This window comes from Neofelis nebulosa, chromosome 2, assembly GCF_028018385.1.
Source record: "Neofelis nebulosa isolate mNeoNeb1 chromosome 2, mNeoNeb1.pri, whole genome shotgun sequence".
NCBI classification, from domain to species: Eukaryota; Metazoa; Chordata; class Mammalia; order Carnivora; family Felidae; genus Neofelis; species Neofelis nebulosa.
Genome location: NC_080783.1, coordinates 198,638,198 through 198,657,701, shown reverse-complemented (window position 1 = coordinate 198,657,701; position 19,504 = coordinate 198,638,198). Strand labels below are relative to the sequence as shown.

Sequence of the window (19,504 nt, the reverse complement as noted above, 5' to 3'; positions counted from 1 at the left end):
AACCAGTTCATTTGTCGCATGCCACACAGAGAGGGAACGAAAAAAAACTATGCTGTAATTTGGTCAGGAAATAGTTGTTCTCATATTGTTTAATAATTTTCTAATTGCGGCCAGTTATTGGGTTTTGGTTTTGGTTCTGGTTTTGGTTTTGGTTTTGGTTTTGGTTTTGGTTTTTCACAGTTTCAGCAAGCTTTTGTGGAGTGGTCTTTTTGTTCCAGGTAATACAACCCTAGGAATACAAAAACTGCCTTCAGTGGCATTACTTACAAATTAGGTATTACTTCCTTTTTGTAGGTGAGGAAAAGGTCTGTTGTACCATTGTAAGAGTTAGTCAAGTGTATGGATAATATAATTCACTGACCTGCATATTTTCTCCATGGGTGATCACATCCCTCCTAAGACTTTAACTGCCTTGATGACTCCTGCATCCCTAACTACTATCCCATGGGTACCTCAAACTTGGGCTCGGAGTCCATCCGACCCAGGTTTGAGGCCCTCTGTGCTGCATACCACCTGTGTGGCTTTGGGCTAACTTCACTTCCTTAATTTTCAACGTAGGATTTTTGTGCTCCTTGATGACAGTGTTCTTTGCAAACGGATGCCCCAGCTCTCCAAAATAGATAGATAGCACTGACAGGTGCTCAATTAATGTTGGCTGTCATGACTAACGTTCTTCTTCGGCCCTCCTCCCTACACACGCGCTCACACACACACACACACACACACACACACACACACGACCCACCACTATAGAAACAACCCAAATCCCTTATTTCTGTCCTTCCATCTTGTATTACTTGTTTTTTTTTTTTTTTAATTTTTTTTTAACGTTTTTATTTATTTTTGAGACAGAGAGAGACAGAGCATCAACGGGGGAGAGTCAGAGAGAGAGGGAGACTCAGAATCGGAAACAGGCTCCAGGCTCTGAGCTGTCAGCACAGAGCCCGACGCGAGGCTCGAACCCACAGACTGCAAGATCGTGACCTGAGCCGAAGTCAGACGCTCAGCCCACTGAGCCACCCAGGCGCCCCTTGTATTACTTGTTTTAATGACAGCAGTAACCTGCCAAAAAGAAACCACCGTGTCATTTAATTTCCTCTCCTTTCCATCCCACATCTAGTCAGTCACCAAGTCCTGTTGGTGGCACCTTCCAAATATCAGTTCTCCTTTCTCCCGCTACCTCTGCCACGTGCGCATTCCCTCCCGGCTCTCACAGCCTAGGGAGATTTTATTTGCCCTTCACCTCTTAGTTCCAAGTTCCCAGGCTTAGGTCTAGACATCTGATTTTTTTTTTAAGCATCTCCTTGTTTCCCTCACCGCTTGATTCTTTTCATTATTATGCTTTTTTGCCCTGTGCTTTCACTCTCAATAATGGGGTGCTCCAAGGTTGTCTTGTTACTCCCTCTTCTATTCTCTACCTCTTCTCTGGGTAATCTCACCCCATCCTGTGGTTTTGAATCCTATTTATATGCTAATAATCCCCAATTAAGTATTTGTATCCTTATTTTTGTCTAGATCTGTAATTCTTCCCTGACTTTTTCTTTGGAACTTCACATTTGGAAAGCCAGCTGTCTAGGGCCATCTGGGCAGCTCAGTCAATTAAGCGTAGACTCTTAATTTCAGCTCAGGTCATGATCTCATGGTTCATGGGTCCGAGCCCCGCATCAGGCTCTGTGCTGACAGCGGATCCTGCTTGGGATTCTGTCTCTCCATCTCCCTCTGCCCCTCTCCTACCCTCTTCCTCTTTCTCTCAGAATAAATACACTTAAAAAAAAATTTAACTGCCCACTTAACATCTCCATCTAATTGTCAAGTTTGCATCAGGCTTAACATACCCCAAAACTCTTTATTTATTTGGGGGGGTGGGGCACAAGTGAGCAAGGGGCAGAGAGAGAGAGACAGTCCCACAAGGGGCAGAGACAAAGAGAGAGAGAAGCCGGGCTCACCCAAAGCAGGGCTCAAGCTCATCCAAAACAGGGCTCATACTCACCCGAAGTGGGGCTCGTGCTCACCTGATGTGGGACTCCAACGCAGGAACCGTGAGATTGTGACCTGAGTCGAAGTCAGGTGCTTAACGACTGAGCCGCCCAGGCGCCCCACCCCAAAACTCTTGTATTTTCTACCCAGAGCTGCTCTTTCCACATTCTGCCCTATCTCCGTGAATAGATCACCACTCACCCAGTTTCTCAAGGCAAAATCTGCAGCCTTTGGATTTGGTGTTAATGTTGTTTTCTTTAAATTGTGGTAAAATATGGGGCGCCTGGGTGGCGCAGTCGGTTAAGCGTCCGACTTCAGCCAGGTCACGATCTCGCGGTCCGTGAGTTCGAGCCCCGCGTCAGGCTCTGGGCTGATGGCTCGGAGCCTGGAGCCTGTTTCCGATTCTGTGTCTCCCTCTCTCTCTGCCCCTCCCCCGTTCATGCGCTGTCTCTCTCTGTCCCAAAAATAAATTAAAAACGTTGAAAAAAAAAATTAAAAAAAAAAATTGTGGTAAAATATCCATTACATAAATTTTACCATCTTCACCATTTAAAAAACCTTTTTTTTTTTTTAAGTTTTATTAAGTAATCTCTACACCCAGTGTGGGGCTCGAACTCAGGACCCCGAGATCAAGAGTCCCGTGCTCTTGCCACTTTGCCAGCCAGGCGCCCACCGCTTTAGCCATGTTTAAGCGTACAGTTCTTTGGCATTAAGTGCAGATGGTTGTCCTCACCGGCACCGTCTCCGGAACCATTCATTTTGCACAGCTGAGACTCTGTACCCTTGAACGCTAACTCCTCATTCTTCCCGCCCGGCACCTGGGAACCACCATCCTGTTGTCAACTGAGAAGAGGGGCAAAACTGAAAAAGAGCAAAATCCTTTATTTGAGGTCTCAGATTTTGGAATAACCAGAGAAGTGTCCCACTCTTCTAGGGAAAGCAGGGTTTTTTATGAGAGAGATGGAAATGGGGTAATTGCATGATTTAGGTAAAGAAGAGAAGAAAGACCCAGCTAGTTTGGGGTTGACCGCTTGAGCCACTTCTGATGACTCTCTTATTGATTATTTTACTTGCGCTATCAAATGAAACTGGCCCTGGTATGTATTAATTAACTTTACTGTCCTCATATGATCCGAACACCAGTTGCCGTGTTGAAATTTTATGAGCAACCGCCTGTAAGACAATTGACGTTCTGTCCCAGTTCGAGCGTTCATCAGTTTGGGAAGGAAAACAGAGCTTCAAAATGGAGTCTCTTATGTCCAGAAATGTCATACAATTCCATAGCACTTTCTGTCCCTAAGAGTTAGACTACCGTAGGTGCCTCAGGTAAGTGCAGTAACACAGTACCTGTCTTTTTGTGACTGGCTTATTTGACTTAATAAATTTTCCTGAGGGGTCATCCATGTTATAGCATGGGTCACTTTCCTTACGTTTTAAGACAGAATAATATGTCATCGTGTATATATACTACATTTTGTTTATTCATTTTGTTATTGACTTTGGGTTGCTTCTACTGTTTGGCTATTGTGAATAATGCTGCTATGAACATAGTTGTATGGATATTTCTTCAAGGCCTGCTTTCAGTTCCTTTGGGTATATACCCAGAATTGGAGTTGCAGGATTAGTTGGTAATTGTTTTGATTTTCTTTTTTTTTTTTTTTTTTTTTTTTTTTTTTTTTTCTTTTTTTTTTTTTTTTAAGGAACCACCGTATGGTTTTTCACAGTGACTGTATCATTTCACATTCCTACCAGTAGTGCACAAGGGTTCCATCAGGGTGTAGCGTTTGGTGATTGTCATTTAGGTAAAAGTAGATGATGGTGTTGTTCAGTTCAGTTCTTCTGTGTCTTTTCTCGTTTTTTTCTCATTTTTAAAAAACTTCCAAGAGAGGGTTGTTAATATATCCAATCAGACCATGTGTCTTCCTACTTAAAATCCTTCAGTGATTTTCCACTGTACTTAAAATAAAATCCAAACTGCCTCCTTGAAAGCAAACTGTCTAACCCCACAGCTACTGCTTTTAGCAGGCAGTGAATTATATCTAGCTAAAGCATTGTTTCGTCTCTTGATGTATTTTTATTTTGAGAGAGAATGTGCACAAGCAGGCGAAGGGCAGAGAGAAGGAGACAGAATCCCAAGCAGACTCTGCACCACCAGCCCAGAACCAGATGTGGGGCTGGATCTCACGACCCCGTAAGATCATGACCTGAGCTGAAATCAAGAGTCAAGATGCTTAACCGACTGAGCCACCCAGATGCCCCTATGTATTTATTTTTATAGTTCCCTTCTACTTACAGCAAGGGATGCAGGCTTTCTATTTATAGTTATTGTTATAAAGTTTCCCTTTTAAGTAAAACTTTTTTGTTGTTGTTGTTTTTAAAGTAAAACGTCTTGGGGCGCCTGGGTGGCTCAGTCAGTTAAGCGGCCGACTTCAGCTCAGGTCATGATCTCGCGGTCTGTGAGTTCGAGCCCCGCATCGGGCTCTGTGCTGACAGCTCAGAGTCTGGAGCCTGTTTCAGATTCTGTGTCTCCCTCTCTCTCTGCCCCTCCCCTGTTCATGCTCTGTCTCTCTCTGTCTCAAAAATAAATAAACGTTAAAAAAAAAAAAAAAAAAACTGTTTAAAAAAAAAATAAAGTAAAACGTCTTAAAGTAAAAAGAAAAGTAATAAAATTTTAAAATTTTAAGTAAAAAATTAGCAGTTTGTAGACACATGGAATAAAAATTGTCATATTGTAGGAATGACTGGCACTTGGAAAACACTGATTTAGAACTGTGGAGATATTTTTCTGTTCGGTACTGTTCTCCTGTGAACCAAAGAAATAGAAACTTACAAAAGCCCCTGCTTCCAGCACTGTCTTCTCGGAGCCTCTGCAAACCTTCAGCACTGCCACGTTTAGCCTTGCTCCCTCACAGAGGCAACCCCCGACCCATCCTGTCTGCAGTATTGCTGATTTTTTAACGCAGGGCTTGGCCTTACATACCTTTGTTTTTCATGCTAGTGTTTCTAAAGCCTTCTTCACAGAGGTCTGAGGACTTGATTTAAAGAGGGAAAAGGGTGGGGGCGCCTGGGTGGCTAAGTTGGTTAAGCATCCGACTTCAGTTCAAGTCATGATCTCACAGTCCATGAGTTCGAGCCCCGCGTCAGGCTCTGTGCTGACAACTCGGAGCCTGGAGCCTGCTTCAGATTCTGTGTCTCCCTCTCTCTCTGCCCCTCCCCTGCTCATGCTCTGTCTCTCTCTGTCTCAAAAATAAATACAAAAAAAAAAATTATAAAAAGAGGGAAAAGGGAAGTTTCCACTATTTTATAACATTATTCTTAATGTTGTAATAAGAATATTACGTGTACAGATAAGAATATGAAATGTACAACAAAAGAAAGGCAACCCATAACCACACTCCCTTGCCAGAATTTATATTTAAAAAAATTTTTTTTAAGTTTATTTATTTTGAGAGAAAGGTGTGCATGCATGAGCGGGGGAGGGTCAGAGAGAGGGGGAGAGAATCCCAAGCAGGCTCCACGCTACCAGCACAGAGCCCAACGTGGGGCTCGACCTCACAAATCATGAGGTCGAAATCGAGAGTCAGTCGCTCAATGGACTGAGCCACCCAGGCACCCCCAGAATATGTATTATTGTGGCACACTACTTCTGTTTTCAGATGCCCGTTTCACCTACATGTAATAAACATGTATGTACAGTTTTGTTTCCTGCTCTTTTTACTTTGCCATAAGCACCTTTCCATTTTTGTCACATGGTCTCATGATGCTCGTTTGCAGTGCTATACAATATCAGGTGAATGTGGAGGGATTTGCGGAGGCAGTAAAGAGTGGCACTTTAGAACCTGGGCTGTGAGACAGGTTGCCCAGGTTCCAATCTTAGCTTAGCCACGTTCTCACTGTGGAACTTAGACTAATTACTACTAACCTTCTCTGAACCCTGTTTGTTTTTAATGTTTATTTTTGAGAGAGAGAGAGAGAGCACGAGCAAGGGAGAGGCAGAGAGAGACGGAGACACAGAATATGAAGCAGACTCCAGGCTCTGGGCTGTCAGCACAGAGCTGGAGGCAGGGCTTGAACTCACAAGCTGTGAGTTCATGACCTGATCCAAAGTCCATGCTTAACCGACTGAGCCACCCATGTGCCCCGCTATGGGAATAATAAGCATCTCCTTCATAAGGTTGTTAGGATGAGGTAATGCATGTAAAACTCTGAGCACAGAGGGCGGCATACAGCACAGCCCAGTGCATGTCAGCCGAATAGAGGCTTTGTGGTCAGAGACTAGGTTCAAGTAGACTGGGTTCAGGGAGTTTGTTACATTTTCTGGATATCAATCCCTGATTAGATACAGGACTTCTTACAAATACTTCTTTCATTATCTGAATTGCATTTTCATTCTATTGATAGTGTCCTGTTTTTATTCCATGTTTACGTTTAAAAAAAACTCGTGGTGAAAACACACTTAAAACTTCCCATGTTAGTCACTTTTAAGTGTATGGTTTTTTGTGACAGTGTTAAGTACATTCACATGATTTTGTGTGTGTTTATTTTGAGAGAGAAAGAGGGGCAGAGAGGGGCAGACAGACAGGGAGAGAGAGAGAATCTCAAGCAGGTGCGGAGTAAAATCTCACGAACTGAACCAGGAGATCATGACCTGAGCCAAAATCAGAGTTGGACGCTTAACTGACTGAGCCACCCAGGCACCCTGTGATTATGTTTTGATGCACAAAAATTTTTATCTTGATGAAGCCCAGCATACGTATTTTTTCCTTTCGTGTCACGTGCTTTTGGTGTCACACTCAAGAAACCACTGTCATAGCCAGTGTTACGAAGCTTTTCTTCTCCGTTTTCTTCTAAGAGTTTTATAGTTTTAACTCATACATTTATTTAGGTCTTTGATCCATCTTGAGGGTTTTTTGGTATATGGTGTGGCTCCAAATTCATTTTTTTTTTTTTTTTTTTTGCATGTGCCTCTCCAATTTTCCCAGCACCAGTTTTTGAAAAGACTGTCCTTTCCCCATTGATTTATCTTGGCATCATCGTTGAAAATCATTTAACTGTATATGTGAGGGTTTATTTAGTTCTGGCTCTCTACGCTATCCAATGGGTCTGTATGTCTGTCTTTAGGCTAGTGCCACATGATTTTCATTACTCTAACTTTGTAGTAAGTTTTGGAATCAGGATAGGTCAGTCCCCCAACTTGGTTCTTCTTTTTCAAGATTATTTTGACTATTTGTGATCGCTTGAGATTCCATATGAACATTAGGACGGATTTTTTTATTTCTACGAAAAATGTTACTGGGATTTTGATAGGGTTGCATCAGATCTGTGGATCGCTTTGTGTAGTATTGACATCTTAACCATGTTAAGTCTCCCAATCCATGAACATGGGTGTTTTTCCATTTATTTGTGGTGTTCTTAATTTCTTTCAGCAGCATTTTGTACTTTTCAGGTTATAGGTCTTTTTGCCTCCTTGTAAGTTTATTCTTTTCGATGCTATTGTCAGTGAAATTGTTTTCTTAATTTCCATTTTGGACTGCTCATTGTTATTGTGTAGAAATGCAACTGATTTTTGGGTGTTGATTTTGTATTTCTGCAACTTTGCTGAATTCATTATTAGTTCTAACAGTTGTTTCATGGAATCTTTAAGATTTTCTGCATTTAAGAACATGTCTACAAACAGGTCATTTAACTTCTTTAATAGAGCTTGATATTTGACTGCGATTCTACTTCTGTGTTCCAAGGATTGTTCTTTCTCTTTTAACCTTTTAGTGTGTAAATGATATTGTCAGATTCCTAAAGTGGTTCTGTGGCTGTTTCACTTCTGTGGGTCTTTGGTTGTTTTGCATTGCTTAATACATCTGGTACAATTAGTTTTTGCTCTGTTTCTTTTTTTTTTTTTTTTCTTTTTAATTTACATCCAAATTAGTTAGCATCTAGTGCAACAATGATTTCAGGAGTAGACTCCTTAGTGCCCCTTACCCATTTAGCCCATCCCCCCTCCCACAACCCCTCCAGCAACCCTCAGTTTGTTCTCCATATTTATGAGTCTCTTCTGTTTGGTCCCCCTCCCTGTTTTTATATTATTTTTGTTTCCCTTCCCTTATGTTCATCTGTTTTGTGTCTTAAAGTCCTCATATGAGTGAAGTCATATGATTTTTGTCTTTCTCTGACTGACGAATTTCACTTAGCATCATACCCTCCAGTTCCATCCACATAGTTGCCAATGGCAACATTTCATTCTTTTTGATTTCCGAGCAATACTCCATTGTATATATATACCATATCTTCTTTATCCACTCATTCATCAATGGACATTCAGGCTCTTTCCATACTTTGGCTACTGTTGATAGTGCTGCTATAAACACGGGGGTGCACGTGTCCCTTCAAAACAGCACACCTGTATCCCGTGGATAAATGCCTAGTAGTGCAATTGTTGGGTCATAGGGTAGTTAGTTCTCTTTTTAGTTTTTTTGAGGAACCTCTATACTGGTTTCCAGAGTGGCTGCACCAGCTTGCATTCCCAAGTTTTTGCTTTGTTTCTAAAGCTGCTTCGAAATGTGTATTTCATTTCATCAAAAACAGTTATTAAGGATCAGCTAGGTGTGAGGCTCTTTATGACCTGGTTAGTCAACCCCTTATCCTACCCTCCACCTCACTTAGTAGAGGAATGGTCTGATGAACAATGACAGTAATAATCATCATATCTCGTTATTTTTTCAAGTACCTTTGTGTATTTGAACTTCTAACTTCATCAGTCATTTTTGATTAAAAAGTGCTCTAGAGAATTGAAACTGTGAAAACTCCCCCCACCTGTTTCTACCAAGATCTCATCTAGTGTTGTCTTTTCACCTCCTTGTTAATCCCTTCATTATCTTTTATACTTTGTATTTCTTTAGGGCTGACAGTTTATAAAATATCCTCATGTTTTTTATTTTGTTTTATCCTTATCACTCCTGTGAAGTGGCCAGAGTAGGTACTATGGTTCCATTTTACATGGAAAATGGAGAGGAAGAGAAGCTGTCTCCCCTAAAGCACACGGCTACCAGAGATGGACCTACAGTAAGAACCAGGCCTTTGGATTGCACACCCTGTGTTCTTTTTTATATCCTGCATGTCAACCACTAATTCAGTTAGCGCTCTCTTTATTTACTCAGCACATATGTATTGAGTGCCTTATACATGTCATTGTGTGTTGCTAGGAGCTCGACTTATCAGGACTCGTAAGGTCACTTTTTTGCTAGTTTTGCTCTGTCACCAGCTACCCCTTAGCAACCATTTGACATTATCTATTGATCTGTTGTTTCATGTGGATCTATTTCTTTCTGTTGACAAGCATAGATCAAGATTCTAGGCCTCCTGTCTGTTTCCTTTTACCTTCTAGATCTTTTTTTTTTAATACTTTTAAAAATGTCCTTAAGTAATCTCTAAAACCAATGTGGGGTTCCAACTCACAACCCTAAGATCGGACGTCACAAGCGCCAGCCAGGCTCCCCTACCCTCCAAACCTTTGATTCCAACGGGAGATTGACTTTCCTTACCAGCGAACACTTCTACTTGTGATGCAAGTTTTGGGGGTGTGACAGTGGCAGATTCAGATACCTGTCGCAGACTAGTTGGCTCTGGGAACCAAATGTGGGACCAGGTAGAGTCACCTGAAGGGAAATGCCTTTAGCAGTCCATGCTGCTGAATAAATTAGTGGGTAGCGGGAGTGCCTAGTGTGTGGAAGGCCTAGCCAACGGGCAAGTCACATGATATAAAGGTTATACACAACAGCTACACCCAACGGCTAATAGCAGAAGGAGAAAGATAAGCACCCAAGGTATTTCTGGGGACGAAGGACAGGCACCCACTCCAAGGAGGGGTGGTTATCGGGTCCCATAGAAATCCAGCAACAGGAAATGAAGTGTGGTTGGGCCACTCAGAACTGGAACCAGAAAGTCAGAAATAGACTATTGGGTTCTCATCTCTGCTTTTTTTCTTTCTTCTTTTTTTTTTTTTTTTTAATTATTTATTTATTTTGAGGGAGGGAGGGAAGGAGAGTGAGAGAGAGAGTGCACAAGCAGGGGAGAGGCAGAGAGACAAGGAAGAGAAGAATCCCAAGCAGGTTCCGTGCTGTCAGCATGGAGCCCTAAGGGGGTGGGGGGGGGGGGGTTTAACTCACCAACTGTGAGATCATGACCTGAGCCGAAATCAAGGGTTGGACACTTAACTGACAGAGCCACCCAGGCACTCCTCATCTCTGCTTCTTTACTAGACTACTTCATTGTCCCACGTCTTTTTTGCAATCTGGTGAAGAGAATGTCTAACGCAAAGCTTCTCAGACAGGAGAAGGTGCTAGGCATGTTGGGAAACCAGAATGTGGTCCAGGATAAAGGAAGGATGTCACATGTTCCACATAATGCCTGGCATATAATAGGCATACGCTAGCTACCTTTGAATAGATAGATCCATAATCTCTGCTCTCAGTAGCTCTGTAGGTCCCTTGACTCAGTGAGACCTGCCCTTAGTTTGGAGAGTAGCAAAGACTGACTCCTGTTGCTGTGCCAGTAGGTAATAATGAAGGGAACAGGGATAAGAGTATGAGAGCTTCCTGCCCAGAGGCCCCCACCTCGTTTTATCAAATATACACACATTGGGGGGTGCCTGGGTGTCTCAGTCGGTTAAGCGTCCGACTTCAGCTCAGGTCATGATCTCGCGGTCTGTGGGTTTGAGTCGGGCTCTGTGCTGGCAGCTCAGATCCTGGAGCCTGCTTCCGATTCTGTGTCTCCCTCTGCTGCTTGCTCTCTGTCTCTCTCTCAAATAATAAAAACATTAAAATACACACATACACACACTGAATGCACACTAATTGTCCAAACATCTAGTATGCACTGGTTTAGTCCTATAAACCCATTCAGTACCATGACAATTTTTGTCCAAGTGTCTGAAAATTGTAAGTCATTTTTGTTGGGCATAATTGGAACAAGAGGAAACTGTGTGTTGAAAATGGAAATGGGGTATGAAGTGGTTGGTAAAATAGGAATAGCGGTTTTTGTTGCGAAACCCTGGGTAATGTTTCCATGAACCTGTGGTCTGTATGTTGCTGGCTTCTTTCACTTAACTGTATGCCACCGTGGATCTTTCTGAATCAGTATGATATTATGAGATAGCATGTGCCTTGAGGTAAGGCTGCCCACTAATTATAGTGACATTTAACTATATTTGATCCAGAATATAATTTTCTTTTGATGTGGCTACTGCAATTACTCTCTGCTGAACAGAAATAGCAGTGTCATTCCTTGGCTGCAGTGCTGGCTTTGTCCTCTTGTCCAGAGAACGTCCTCTGGTGCTCATCTGCGAGAGAGAGGTGGTTGCCAATCCTGGACCCATTCAGATAGAGCACAGAGAGCTGTCTAGGGTGGTCTACTCAAAAGCCTTGAGTGATTCATTCCCCTTCTATGGAATGAAGTCTGAGTTTGAGACTCTTCACAATCTGTCCAGCCTCCCAGCATCATCTCTGATCAGTTCCTTCCCACACACAACTGTTCTTTAACCTCATTCATTAAAAGAGCTTCTGTGTGCCAAGCTCTGTTCTAGTCACTGCAGGGACAGTAGTGAACAAAACTGTAAGTCCCTGTCTTCACGGCACTTACATTCCAACGGGGGTCACCACCAATGAACTGGTAAGCAAATGCAGAGTAATACCAATATGCCAGGTAGTGCTAAGTGCTGTGGTGAAAAGTCTATTTGATTCTGAGAGAGAGGGAGTGCTGGAATGGGAGGATGGAGGAGAGGTGGCTCACCATCGCAGGCTGAGTGGTGAGGGCAGGCCTTTCTCAAAGCATCATCAGAGTGGGTATTTGGAGGAAGAGGGGAGGCAGGCCCCTCCGATAAGTGGAAAGAGTATTTCAGCCAGTACAGTAGCCAGATGCTGGGGATGAGCTGGCATGTTTAAAGAACAGTAAGGAGGCCAGAGTAACCAGGGTGAAGCGAGGGAGAAGAGAGGAAGTTTGGGGAACCGGGCCATGGGGGGCCTCGTAGGAGAGCGTGAGGACTGCAGCTGTCCTAGTAGAGGGAGGCGGGTGTCGTCAGAGCTCTGCCTGGAGACACGACGTGATCTGGCTTGCCATTGAGGAGAGTCATCCTGGCTGCTGTGTGGGGACTGGGCAGCGAGCTCGTTCGATAGCAGACAGTATTCCCAGTCCCCGTGAGAGGCGGTGGGGGTGGTGAGCAGGGAGTCGAGGTGGGGATGTATTTTGAAGGCAGAGTTGACAGAATTTGTTGACGGATTGGATGTGAGGTAGGGAAGAGACCAGTTGAAGAGCGCTCTAGAGGTTTTGGACTGAGTGACTGGAAGATTCGAGTTGAGAGGAGAAGGAATGCAGAAGTTAGTAGGGGAGCGGGGAGCAGTCGGGGTTTGGTTTGAGTGGCTACATACGACGGTGGGGAGGAAAGCTGGAGGGGGTGGCGTGAGGGCAGGGTGCGGCGGTAGTGACCCCGGCCAGGTATCCACGCGGACCCACCCACGGTAGGCGGTTGCATGCGTCGTTTGGAGTTCAGAGGAAAGGCCCAGGTAAGAGAGATAAATGTGGGAGTCAGCGCATACAGACGGTGTTTACGTTCATGTGTGAGATCACCTGGAGAATAAATCTAGGAAGGGGGCAGGTCTTTGAACACTGGAGTGTCCCAACTTTTAGGGGCTCTGGAGGTGAGGACGAATTAGCAAAGGAGACTGAAAAGGAACAGCCAGCGAAGTTAGCGGACAAGTAAGAGAATGCGGTGGAAGTTAGTGAGGAGTATGTTCTAAGGAAGATGGAGTGTGTCAGATGCGTCTGGCAGGTCAAGTAAACGAGGACCGTGGATTTGGCCACGTGGAGGTCGTTGGTAGCCCGGACAAGAGCTGTTTCAGTGGAGTGCCGGGATGACAGTGTGGTTAAAGTTGTTCAGGAGGGTTTTGTTTTGTTTTTGTGTTTTTAGAGAGAGCATGAGCAAGTGGGGGAGGGGCAGAGGCGGGGAGAGAGAATCCCAGGTAGGCTCCGTGCTGAGCCCCAACTTGAGGCTGGATCTCACGACCGTGAGATAATTAACCTGAGCCGAAATCAAGAGTCGGACGCCCATCTGACTGAGCCACCGGGTGCCCCAGGAGGCTTTTGGTTTTGTTTTGTTTTTTAACTTTAAGAGAGAGCGCGCATGTGAGCAGAGGAAGGACAGAGAGAAAGATAGAGAAAACCCCTGCTGTGGCAGTGCAGCGCCCAATGTGGAGCTCAATCCCAGAAACTGTGAGACCTGAGCCAAAATCAAGAGTTGGATGTTTAACCCACTCAGCTGCTCAGGCACCCCTCCCCCCAGGTTTTGGTTTTTTTTTTTCCATGGGACTATTATAGCATATTTGTTTATTGGTGGGAATGAGCCAGTAAAGGGGGAAATTGATCCAGGAGAGAGGACAATTCCTGGATCGATGACTTTGAGTAGAAGAGAAAGGATGGAATCCAGTGCATAGTAAATAGCTACACAGGAGGTGATCTGTCACCCCCTGAAAGATCTTCCGAGCATTTGCCTTCATCCCGTCTCCCCCCCACTTTCCTTCTTCCATCAGCACCACCACCACCATTCGACCTGCCAAAACCATATTCATGCTTCGGAAGCATAACACATTACATATTATCTCTCATGAAGCCAGCCTCAGATTCCTCAGACATGATCGATTTTTCCCTTGTGTGTTAATGGCATGTTTTTTGTGCTTAACATTACCGCCATGGACTCCCTAGTATCTCCATTAGTTTTTATCTTTGGTAATTTGTTTCTTGAAGGCTCATGATCCCTGATTTCCGACCTCACTCGACTATCCTATTTTAAGAGACAAATTAATTAATGGATATTCCTGGCTCTCAGAAGGCACTCAATGAATACTTGTCGGATGAGTTATTCCCTGATTTGACGAGGTTGGCTCAGGTTTGGAGGAATGGTGCCAAGTTCCACTACTCAGTGAAATAGTAGGTACTGTGCTTGAATTCTATTAAAAATTGGTGTGTTCTCCTTATCTCTTAAGCAACACTGTATGCCCCTGTGGCTCCCTAAAGTGCTTTGTAGGTAAAGTTAAATAAATATTTATGAGTTGATTGATAAACCTTTTTCTTCTGGTCTTACCCATTCCAAGCTATGGTAAACTGGTGCATTATAGGTAAATTCTATCAAGGAATTACACTCTATCTTACTTCCCGAAAGTTCACCCCAGTGAACTTCTCAGTTTGAGAACTAATCATTTCTCAAGAATAATTCTTAAGAATAAATAAGAATAGGGGCGCCTGGGTGGCTCAGTCGGTTAAGCGTCCGACTTCAGCTCAGGTCACGATCTCACGGTCTGCGAGTTCGAGCCCCGCGTCAGGCTCTGGGCTGATGGCTCGGAGCCTGGAGCCTGCTTCCCATTCTGTGTCTCCCTCTCTCTCTGCCCCTCCCCCATTCATGCTCTGTCTCTGTCTCAAAAATAAATAAACGTTAAAAAAAAATAATTAAAAAAAAAAAAGAATAAATAAGAATAAATGCTCACTTGATTGATTTTGGGCCAAAAATCAGTGCCTTTGGTTGGCAGGTACTAAGTTAGGTGCTGCCTTTAATGCAGACAGAGCTAAAAAGAACATCTCTTCTGGGACCCAACTTGAGTCAAATCCATGTCCTACCATGTGGGCAAGTCCATCTCAGTCATCCCCTTTGAAGTTACCTTTTTCTTTCCTGAAAATATAGGAGTAATTATGCCCACTTAATAGATTTGTTGTGAAGGGCACCTGGGTAGCTCAGTTAAGCGTCTGACTTTGGCTCAGGGCATGATCTCATGATTTGTGAGTTCGAGCCCCGCGTTGGGCTCTGTGCTGACAGCTCAGAGCCTAGAGCCTGCTTTGGATTCTCTGTCTCCCTCTCTGTCTCTCTGTCTCTCTCTCAAAAATAAACATTTAAAAAAACCAACAGGGGCGCCTGGGTGGCTCAGTCGGTTGAGCGGCCGACTTCGGCTCAGGTCATGATCTCACGGTCCATGAGTTCGAGCCCCGCGTCGGGCTCTGTGCTGACAGCTCGGAGCCTGGAGCCTGTTTCGGATTCTGTGTCTCCCTCTCTCTGACCCTCCCCCGTTCATGCTCTGTCTCTCTCTGTCTCAAAAATAAATAAACGTTAAAAAAAATTAAAAAAAAAAAAAACAACCAACAGATTTGTTGTGAAGGTCAGAGGAGGGAGGTATGTGTATAAAGTACCCAGCTCAGCATCTAGAGAATTAAGTACTTATTAAAAGTTAGCTGCTGTTATTCCCCTTTCGCAGTTTTTGTTTTTCTCCTGCTGGGCTGCTGCTAACTTGTTGCAGAACTACCGAGAAAATGGGTGGGCTAGCTGCTGTCACTGGATACTGGCTTTTCCTGGAGAGCAGTTCTGAGCAGTGGCTTCTTTCCCATGCACCTCCCGCCCTGTCTGCCAGGGACTCACATCCAGGGTCATTTTTTTACCCTTTCTCTTCCGTTCCACTTGCCCCTTGAATGCAGTCAGGGCACCAGAAGCTGGTGTAGGCTCTGGCTGTGCATCTTCTCCCTAATCCCAACTCCAGACCTTCGTCTTGCACCACCCCCGCTGAAGCAACTGACACCACCTGCTAGAGGACTAGATTTTCTTTGGTCAGCTTACAAAAGAGTTTTCGCACCAAGAGTGAGGTCTAGAAGGCCGTTCCCCTCCCCGCCCCGCCTCCCCCCCCCCCCCCCCCCGCCTCCTTTCTAGGTAGAGTCCACATCCCACATGGCCTGTGACTTGTTTTTCTCTTTCCTCCTCTTGAGCTTACATCTTTGAGAGCAAGCACAGTGGACATCACGCCCACCGTGAGTTACAAAGCACACTGTTCTTGTCGCTTGGGCCTCGGTCACCTCGTGGTGATCCTCTTACTTGCAGCCTTCCCATCTGCACGGTGGGGGTGGGGATTCCTGAAGTCTGACCTTACCGGATTACTGTTGTAGCGGGACGGATGCAGAAAGCTCGATAAACTAAAGTACTGTTTGGATGTAAAACGCTACTGCTCCCCTTCCTCACGTATTTATCCACGCCGTGCCGGGCTTGGAGGGACAGGTGCCAGACTCGCCCCACCAGGACCCTGCCCTACCTCAGGGGCAGAACGCAGTGAGGCTCCCTGGGCCCCGTACCCCGTGACTGGTCTCCATGAGCCTGTCAGCGGAAGATACAGCACCGTCCATCTGCTGGCTCTCCGCTCCCCCAGCCGCGGTCCCTACAGCTTGGTGATGTGGCCGGGGCGGCTTTGTTCCCGTCTCCCTACTCCACTGGAGACTTCAAGAAACAGTTTTGGTCTACTCTTCTCTCAAAACTTTGACTCACCTGCCAGAGATGCCTGACTAGACTGTCAGAACATTCCGGGAGTTCTCTGAAATGAGAGAACAGTACTTGTAGCTACCACTGGGCGCCTACCACGTATCAGGTGTTTCGTGCCTGGTAACTAGTGCTTGTCTTGTTTAATCCGCATAGCTTCTTTAACAAAAGAAAAAACCGAGGTTCCAAAAAGTTAAGTCTCTCGTCCCAAGTGACAGAGCTAATAAGCAGCAGCTGGAATTTGAACTTTGTCTGATTCCGAAATCGTTGCACTGACCACCATACAACGAGGCCTGCCATTGCTGTACGGGAGGAGAGGCCGTGCGCCACAGAGGAAAACTCAGGAGATTGCCAGTTGTCTCATGCGCGTGCGGGTCCCAGCCCTGCCCGTGTGGTCTGGGACAAGTGGCTCTCAACCTCTTGAGCTGCGGACACTGTCTCATCACGTCTTTACCACAGACGTGTGACACAGGTGTTGTTCCCAGCTGCACGTCACATTTGAGGAGAGTAGGTCTCGTGAGATAAAATGGCTCGCGCTGAGTTGCAGAGCAGTGATCGTAAGTGGCAGAGCCAGAACTCGAATCTGGGTCTGACACCTGGTCCGGTGTTCCATCCATCATTTCTCACAGCGGCTCCTAAGACCTGGCGTATCACTCAGGCACTCAACAGCCCTTGGGATGCCGGCCGGGAACCCGTAGAGGGAGCAGGAGCCGTGCCTCTTCAGCCCCGTCTCTTTCTTACCCCTAATATCCCCTTCTTAGAAACCTTCCTGAGGCAATACAGACGTTTGAAATTCAAGGAAAAAGCTACTCGCTGCTTAAAAACTGCTTGAAGCCCCGCACGGAAGTCTAGAAATCTGCCTCCCATCCTTTGAGTCTGTGCTGTTCCTTTGGCGGCATGGTGTGGTGGTTGTAGTTTGGAGAAAGTTCTTTCTGGGCTCTTCCCTCTCGCAGTAAAATCTCACAGGGCCGTTGCGCAAGTTAGAGAGGACACACGTCAAGGGCGGCAGCGGGAGCCTTTCTAATTGATGGCAGCTCTGCTCCCTGCATCAGGTCTGCTGGAAACCAGCGCGGGACCCCCAGGTCCTGGAGCTCTCACTCTGATTCCGCAGACCTCGGGCCCCTGGGGGCGCTGCCTCCAGCTACGCTAGACGACCTCTAAGGACTCCCTTCACCTGTGCTTTTTAAAAATAAAAGTAAGGACACTCGTGTTTTGGCTTTTTGGTTTTTTGAATCTAACTGGACAGAGTTCTATGAAGTAAAAAGTAAAAGACTCCATCTTTCCCTCCATTCGTTCATTCCTGAGGTCACTCGTTGCCAGTTTGTGTCCTTCCCGTTGTTCTGTGTATTTCATACACCTGTGTATTTTACACATCTACAGGTATGTGTAAATATACACATTATATGGTATGGTAAACACGCTGGACTCTAGGATACATGCTGTAGCATGACTCGGTCCTTTCACTTGTTTGGGGTATCTTTTCTCATTGATACTTGAAGATTTAACTTACTCTTCTCAATGCTTCATAATATGTTAAATGGTCCCCTATTGATTATATGCCACAGTACTTTCAAGCAAACGCACACACACAACGCCACTTTTTAAATTTTCTTTTCAGGAAAAGAAGAAAAAGAAACACAGAGACAGGAAGTCATCTGACTCGGACAGCTCAGACTCTGAGAGTGACACAGGCAAGAGGGCAAGGCACACCTCCAAGGACAGCAAGGCAGCGAAGAAGAAGAAGAAGAAGAAGAAGCACAAGAAGAAGCACAAGGAGTGACAGCGGAGAGAGTAGGGGGGTGGCCGAGAGGAGGAGGAACCAGGAGCCCGGTGCCTTGAAGCCCTGGCTCCCGGAAAGACTCAGTAGTGAGAAAATGGCCTCCCACCCCGCTGGCTTCTCGCCCATGGGAGATGACTTCCCCTCATGCAGCAGGCAGGTTTGGGAGTTAGAAGTCAGAAGCATCTGCCCGAATGAGTTGTCGTTCACTTATCATTCCTGGTCCCTTTGCAAGTGACCCCTGCAGCTCGCCCGTTCGTTCACTCAACTTCCTTCATCCAGCAGGAGGTCCTGTTACCCTCTCCAGCTGCCACTGCCAGAGCCAGATTCCTGCACAGGGGTCCAGGCTCCAGCCACAGGTACCGCTGTGGAGGCGAGTCTGGCTGTGGTTGGAGAACAGAGTGAGTGGCCCCTCCCCGTCGGGTCTGCCCTGGGCTGCTTGGTGAGCACCCAACACGGGGGCCGAGGGAGATCGGCAGGATGAGGGAGAACATGGTAAGAAGTGGTGCTCACTTTTTCCATTCCCCCTGACATGATTCAATCATGCTAGAAGTGACAGCCAGAAAACCATCGTCTGCAGTGACTGAGCTTGTGTGTGACATTCTGCCAGACCACTGAACCAGACAGCTCAAGCCAAGATCATTGCTTTACTTTGTATTCACTACCGTGTGAGTCCCTTGGTCCCACTTCAGGTCTCTGCTTCAATTCCTGGCACTAAACGGAAGTGTGTTTGGTTTTAAACTTACTGAAGGTTCTTATTGCCGTAATCCCTCTTCCTGGGTAATTTACAGCCTTAAAAGTCACCGAGTCTGTATTAGTTGACAGAAAAACATTTAATATGTTACTTCAGACCTTGGAGAGAGGCCCAGCTGAGGTACAGAGCCAGAGGCACCAGCAGGTCACAGCCTTCTTAGGAGATCACTTACAAGCCCTCCCTTCTGTAATGATTAGATGACCTCTCCCCCCAGAGCTGATTAGAGAACCGGTAAGAATTCATAACCCTGAATGGCCGAGGGCATAGAAGGGAGCTTAGCAGTCATCTTGGCCAGCGAGTATTTGCTCCTACTACGAAGGCACAAGCCTGCATCCTGTGTCCTGAGCCTACGTTCTGCAGAGAGAGAGACCACAGCATTTCACAGACAAGAGTGGCTTTCCAAACCCAAGGGCATTCAGCGCAGGATGGGCCTGAGGTGACAGTTTAGTAGCCAAGCCTGGGGAAGCCGGGCCACTGATGGATTATTCCAGGTTGGACTAGCTCATTTGGCCATGGGGTGGGGGGACAGTGTAAAGGCAAGGTGTAGGTGCAGCTCTTGTGCTCTTATACGCGTTACGTGATCAGCTACCGCTGTCCCTGAGACTGTCCAGTTCAGTCTCTCATCTGTGCTGCTTCTGAGTGACCTTCAGGCAGTATTTCTGCCCACTCT

At 45.7% G+C, this 19,504-nt stretch overlaps 1 protein-coding gene across 5 annotated transcripts in view; it reads left to right on the top strand.

Annotated features, from left to right (window-relative positions):
* The window catches only part of ZCCHC17 (zinc finger CCHC-type containing 17), a 63,018-nt gene extending 44,193 nt beyond the window's left edge, over positions 1–18,825 (top strand). For 3 of the 5 annotated variants that reach the window (XM_058718284.1, XM_058718286.1, XM_058718287.1), the window contains one exon: positions 17,922–18,825. In XM_058718284.1, coding sequence (XP_058574267.1) covers positions 17,922–18,083 — 162 coding nt within the window. In that variant the 3' untranslated portion in view covers positions 18,084–18,825. Of the gene's footprint in view, positions 1–8,935; positions 9,332–17,921 lie in introns of those variants that run through there. The other 2 variants (XR_009258280.1, XM_058718285.1) reach the window with 2 other exon arrangements.
* Positions 18,826–19,504: the final 679 nt, after the last annotated feature.